Source organism: Ammospiza caudacuta, chromosome 8, assembly GCF_027887145.1.
Source record: "Ammospiza caudacuta isolate bAmmCau1 chromosome 8, bAmmCau1.pri, whole genome shotgun sequence".
NCBI classification, from domain to species: domain Eukaryota; kingdom Metazoa; phylum Chordata; class Aves; order Passeriformes; family Passerellidae; genus Ammospiza; species Ammospiza caudacuta.
In genome coordinates this window covers 5,837,444-5,843,722 of record NC_080600.1, presented here as the reverse complement: position 1 = coordinate 5,843,722, position 6,279 = coordinate 5,837,444, and the positions used below count along the sequence as shown (strand labels likewise).

At 57.4% G+C, this 6,279-nt stretch overlaps 1 protein-coding gene across 1 annotated transcript; it reads right to left on the bottom strand.

Moving 5' to 3' along the window:
• Positions 1-2,734: 2,734 nt before the first annotated feature.
• Positions 2,735-4,495, bottom strand: GBX2 (gastrulation brain homeobox 2). Its single transcript, XM_058809849.1, has 2 exons — positions 3,997-4,495; positions 2,735-3,810 (listed from the first exon to the last, which is right to left on the bottom strand). Exons 1-2 carry the CDS (start codon positions 4,493-4,495, stop codon positions 3,287-3,289), a joined length of 1,023 nt encoding a protein of 340 aa, XP_058665832.1. The 3' UTR covers positions 2,735-3,286.
• Between the last annotated feature and the right edge of the window lie 1,784 nt (positions 4,496-6,279).

Here is a 6,279-nt window from a genome sequence, read left to right as displayed (position 1 = left end):
AGCCCAGCCTTGGATTAAAGCCGGCAGCCAAAGGGGAAGTGTATTAATTTCAAACAGCATCAGAGGCCAGCGCCTATTAGGACGAGCTATTCTTCAGACCCCCCCATCAGAATTAATCATTGGGAGTTAATTTGAAGCTCAGACAAGTTGCTGTTAATTTAGTGCGGGGAGGACGGGATGGAATAAAAAGCTGAGGTGCTGGCCGGGCCTCCTGGGTCTCATTAATCAGCGAGCTGAGACGGCCTGGCTTGATTACAATTTGCAAAAAAATTCATTAGAGCCCGGGCGATTGACAATTTTTCTCTCTGCCTGTGATCTGACTCATTAGGCAGCCAAATGAAAGCCATGATGATGGTGATGATGACAGCTATCAACCCCCTCGCTTGTTTATCTCCTTCTCCTCCGGCCCCCGGCCCGGGGCTTCCCCTCCGGCCCCGCTCCGGCTTGGGGGGACCCGGAGACTCCCAGAGACCGGGGCTGGCACCGGGGGGATCCCCGGGGGAACGGGGCTGAGCGGCGGCCGCTCCTCCCCAAAACCCCGCACTGGCAGCCCGGGAGGGGCACGGCCCGGTTTGGGGGGCACGGCTTAATTTGGGGGGCACGGCCCGGTTTAGGGGCACGGCCCTGTTTAGGGGCACAGCTTGGTTTGGGGAGCACAGCCCGGTTTGGGGTCGTAACCCGGTTTGATGGGTCAAGCCCGTTTTGGAGCGCATCCCCTGGTTTGGGAAGCACAGCCCGGTTTGGGGGGCATCCCCCAGTTTTGGGGAGCACAGCCCGGTTAGGGAGCACAGTCTGGTTTTGGGGTGATACCCCGGTTTAAGGGGGTACAGCCCGATTTGGGGTGAATCCCCCGGTTTGGAGGCGCATCCCCCAGTTTTAGGGGCACAGCCTGGTTTGGGGTGCACAGCCCGCTCTGAGGTGCATCCCTCGGTTTGTGGATGCATCCCCTGGTTTGGGGTGCATGTTAGTTTGGGGTGCATTCTCTAGTTTGGGGTGCAGCCCCCGCTTTTGGGAGCACACCCCGGTTTTGTGGATGCATCCCCTGGTTTGGGACACACACCCCGGTTTGGGGTGCACCCCCCGGTTTGGGGGCACAGCCCGGAGTTCTGCAGGCTCCGCGCTGCCCGGGCAGCCCCGAGATCCGGCCGGGATCAATCCCAGCAATTCCAGAGATGATCATTTTTGTTTTCAGCAGCAGCAGCAGCAGAGCCGGGGGTGTTGCGGGGGGTTCGTCCCACGCGTGTTTTCCCGCGGCTCCCGGCGAACCCCCGAAAATATGATCGTCATTATAATGAATATTCCGCTTTTTAGAAAAGCTTTTTAGAGCGTTTTGCAGCTTTTTAAAGCAGGCTGGAACTGCGCGCGTTTCCCCGCGTGTCCGCGGCTGCCCGTGGGGCGATGCTGGCCGGGGTTTGGCTTTTTTGGGGAGCACCTGGTGGGGATGGAAACGGATCCATTCACCCCCGTGCACCCCCGGAGCCACGGCCGAACCCCCTCGGACCCAAACAACATCATATAACAGCATTAATTATAATCATTATAATAAATTAGTGATGAAGCGCCCGAGCCTGGGAGCCTGTCCCGGGACAGAACGAACCCCCCCATCCCCCGATTTAATTATTTCATTTTAATAAACCTCACCCCCCCACCAAACCCCCCCCCCCCCCCTCGGCGCTCCGTTTTCCTGGGGAAAATTTCATTTTTAATCCCAAATCGCCGCCGCCGATGTCACGGCGGCACCGGCACGGATGGAGCCGGGATAATGGGGAAGGGGAAAAACAAAAAGGGGATGAAAAGGGAAAAGGCAGCGGGAAGGGAAGGGAAGGGGGGACGCGGGACCCTTCGGCCCCGAGCCCTCCCAGCCCCGCCGCAACGAAAACGGGCGCGGGGTTTGGGGCAGCGGCTGCACCCCCCAAAAAATCCCCAAAAACGGGGCTGGGGGAGCAAAGGGAGCCCCAGACCCCGGCTGGGGGTGGGAGGGAGAGGCGGCACCCCCAAAACGCGGGCAGGGTCAGAGCCGGGAGGGTGCGGGGCTGCTCTGCCCCCAGCCCCGAGCAGGCACTGCCAAACAGATTTTTGGGTTTTTTTTTTTTTTGGAGCTTTCACAACCCTCAAAATAAAGGGAATAGGAAAAGAAAAAAACAAAAAAAAAAGAGAAAGTTTTCCACCCGGCTCCCCCCTCCCCGGCAATAAGTGCGGCTGGGAAAATATGAAGAACAACCACAAAAGCAGAAAATCGAAAATAGAGGCGAGAGCAGCATCGCTCCGCTCCAGCAGCGCAGGAGGGGAAAGGAAAATCAGCTCAGCACCAGATCCTGGACAGAGCAGCCGGGGGCTGGAGGGCGTTTTTGGCCTTTTTTTTTTTCCTTTTAAAGTCTTTTTCTGTTTCTTTGTCGGTTTTTATTCACAAGACTTAGTTTGCTTTTAAATTTCATAACTTATAAGGAAATAAGCTACATTGAAATAAATTAAACACCATAGTGAAGATCGTGCTGCTTTTTTTTTTTTTTCTCTCTTTTTTCTTTTTTTTTTTTTTTTTTTTTTGCCATTTTCCCACCCTCCCTCCCCTTCAAACATGGCTTGGTAGAATAGGCAAACCAAATCGACAGAAAGCCAGGCAAAAAAAAAAAAAAGAAAAAAGAAGAAAAAAGAAAAGATTTTAAAAACTCATTCCCCAGTGCCTGCCACTCAGCCATCGGCAATAAAACCAAACAATAAAAAAGGCATGAAATGAAACTCTGAGTTTTCTTTCGGCTTTTTTTTTTGTCTGTCTGTTTGTTCTCTCGTCTTTTTGTCGGTTTGTTTTTGTTTATGTTTTTTACCTTTCGCCCCGAATAAGAAAGAAAACCCCAAAGGTGCCAAAAGGCGCTGCGGGGCTCGCTGGGGACGCTCCGGCCGCGGGCTCCAGGGCGGCCTGGCAATAATAAATATCTCTGTTCTGGGGCAGGGAGGGCTCTGTGCGCCTCTTCCCGCCGGGATATCCCCGCTCCGACATTTCCCAAACACTTCCCGAGCCTCTTCCCCTCGCGGCGAGCGCAAAGTTTCGCTTTAAAGTTCGCCCGCGCTGGGGACTCGCCGGGCGCTCACAACGCGGGGTTCTTATTTTTTCGTGCTGTTTTTTGCGGTGCGTTTTTGTTGTTGTTGGGTTTTGTGGGTTTGGTGGTTTTTTTTCCTGCTTCTCTCGTTTTTGTTTTTACGCGGGCGGGTCGCCTTCAAACCCCGGGTTTGGGAAGTTTTCCCGTGGAAAACGGAGCGCGGGAGGGAGGGAGGGATGGATGGAGAGCGATCAGGGTCGGGCTTGCTCCAGCTGCTGGTGCTGACTTCTGATGGCGAACCTGCTGACGTGCACCGGGATGGGCACCACGATCTTGGGGTTCCGCGAGGGCTCCCCCGTCTTGGAGTTGGCGTTGCCCGCCTTGACCCGTTTCCACTTGGCCCGCCTGTTCTGGAACCAGATTTTCACCTGCACCTCGCTGAGTTTGAGGGCGTGCGCGATCTGGGACCGCTCGGTGAGGGACAGGTACTTTTTGCAGTGGAACTCCTTCTCCAGCTCCAGCAGCTGCTCGCTGGTGAAGGCTGTTCGCCGCCGCCGGTTCTTGCCCGTGGCCGTGGTGCTGCCGGAGCCGGGCGCGCTCTGCGGGCTCTCCTCCAGCGCCGCGCCCGAGTCCTCCTCCTTGTGAGCCGCCTGCCCGGCGATGTTGTCGTCCGAGCTGTAATCGAGATCGCTGTCCATGGAGAAACTTTCCTCCTTGCCTTTCGCCTCCTCCTCCGCCTTGGCGTCCTCCTTGCCCTGGCCGCGGAGAGCCCCGGCTGCAAGGGAGCAGAGGCCTCGCGTTAGCGTCCCAGCGCCCCAAAAACCACGCTCTGACCACCCCCTTTTTTAGTTTTTATTTTCCCTCATTTTTTTCCCCCTACCTTCCGCTCGCTCCGACGTTACCGAGAGCTCAGCCCTCGCTGCCGCCCGCTGCCCCCCATCATCCCCGCTCCGTCACTCACCGAGGGAAGCCTGCACGGCGTCGGCGGCGGGGAAGGGCAGCAGCGCTCCGTCCTTGCCCAGGAAAGCTTTTCCGTCGTCGCCTCCGCCGTCCGGGGGGATGCCCTCGGCTTTCTCGAAGTTGCCCGGCGGCGGCGCGAACTTCCTGGCGGCCTCCTGGTGCTGCGGGGACGCGGGGAAGGTGCCGGGCAGCGTGGCCATGAGCGTGGAGGTGAGCGCCATGCCCTGCGCCAGGCTGGAGCAGAAGCCGGAGGGCAGGCTGGGCAGCGGGTGGTGCTGCGGGTGCGCGGGCGGCAGCGCGGGCGGCAGCGCGGGCGGCGGCGGCGGCGGCGGCGGCAGCACCACGGGCCGGTAGGGCATGAACATGGGGTAGCCGGTGTACACGAAGTGCCCGGGGGCGGGCGGCGGGGGGCTGCCGATCAGAGAGTCGATGCTGAAGGCCGTGCTGCTTCCCAGCGGGCGCTGCATCATCATCAGCGAGGGCTGGAAAGCCGCGCTCATGCCGGAGCAGCGGCGGCGGCGGCAGCGAGCGGGAGAGCCGGCACCTTCCTCCTCCTCCTCCTCCTCCTCTTCCTCCCGCTCGTCCCGAGGCTGCTGCCGCTGCTCGGCGGCGGCGGCGGCGGCGTGCTGGCCGCTGGGCCGAGCCGGGGCGGAGCGGGGCCGCGGCCCGACAGCTCCCGCACCTCGGGGCCGCCCCGCCCGCGCTGCGCCCCCGCGGAGCCGCCGCCGCCGCTCTGCCCGCCCGCGCTGCCCCGCGCCCATTCACATTTTGGCCGCCTGGGAACCCGGCCCGCCCCACGTGGCCGCCGCCGCCGCCGCCCATTGGTGGAGAGGGGGAAGGGGCGGGGCTTGGAGGAGAGGCCACGCCCCCGAGGGCACGCCCCATTCGCGGCGCCCCGGACGGCGCGGCCCACGCGGGACCGCCCGCGGAACCTGCGCGGCTCCGGCCGGGACACCGGGACAGCCCCGCGCTGCCTCCCGAACCCCGGAACAGCCCTTTCCCTAAACATTTTCCTTCTCTCTTTTTCTTTCCTTTTCCCCTCTTTTTTCCTCTTTTTCTTCCTTTTTTTTTTTTCATTTTTTCCCTTTTTTTCTCCTTTTTCCCCCTTTTTCCCTTTTTTTCCTTTTTCCTTTTTTTTCCTTTTTCCCACTTTTTTCCTTTTTTCTCCTTTTTTCCCCTTTTTTCCCCTTTTTTCCCCTTTTCCCCCTTTTTTCCCTTTTTTTTTTTTGTTTTTTAAATTCACGCTCACCCCCTCTTTTTTCCCTTCTTTTTTTTCCCCTTTCTTTTTCTTTTTTTTTCCCTCTCCCTTTTTTTTTTTTTTTTTTTTTTTTTTTGAAAAGCCCCCAAATAGGCTCCATGTGGTTCTGGGTAAAGTCAGCCCCTGGCTTGGCTTTGAAATTGCTTCTGCAATTATGTAAAAGAGCCATTCAGCAACACGGCGGAATTAAAAGCGATGGAGGGGCTGCTCCCTTTTTCTCCGGCGAGCTTCTCATGTTGGCCGGCTCAAAGCCTTTTCCAACACGACGTCTTTGGCGAGGACAAAAGCTGGAACAAAAAAAAAAAAAAAAAAAAGGGAAAAAAAAAGGGGGAAAAAGAGAAAAAAAAAAAAGCCCCCAAACTTGTAAATTGAACGTCAAGGGAACTTTACACAATTTCAAAGGCCATAAATAATGATAAAGGGACCAGGCGAAGAGGCAAACCCAGGCAATTAATGGAGGTTCCCAAGCAAAGATCAAGTGGTTTGGAAAATAAAATTAAATGCAGGGGGAAAAAAAAAAGAATAAAAGAAGGAGAGGGAAAAAAAAAAAAAAAAAAAAAAAAAAAAGAGAAAGGAGGGGATTTGCCTGGGGGTGGGTGGGATCCCACCTGCCTTTGGCAAGTTTAAGATTTCCCAATGGGACAATGGCGCTGGCCGTGCCCCTGCGCTTGGCTTTGGGGGGCTCTGCGGGCAGACCCCGCCTCAAAGCGGCTGTGGCAGGAGGGAGGATCCCCAAAACCCCGGGATCTGCGGGAAATCCCTCTTGGGACTGCTCCCCAAAACCCCGGGATCTGCGGGAAATCCCGCTTGAGAAGGCTCCCCAAAAGCCCGGGATCTGCAGGAAATCCCGCTTGGGAAGGCTCCCCAAACCCCGGGATCTGCAGGAAATCCCGCTTGGGAAGGCTCCCCAAACCCCGGGATCTGCGGGAGATCCCGCTGGGGAATGCCCTGCTGCTCCCTCCCAGCCCCCAATATCCCAAATCCCCTTCCCGCAGGTTCCCATCCCAAATCCCGCTGTGTGTGGGG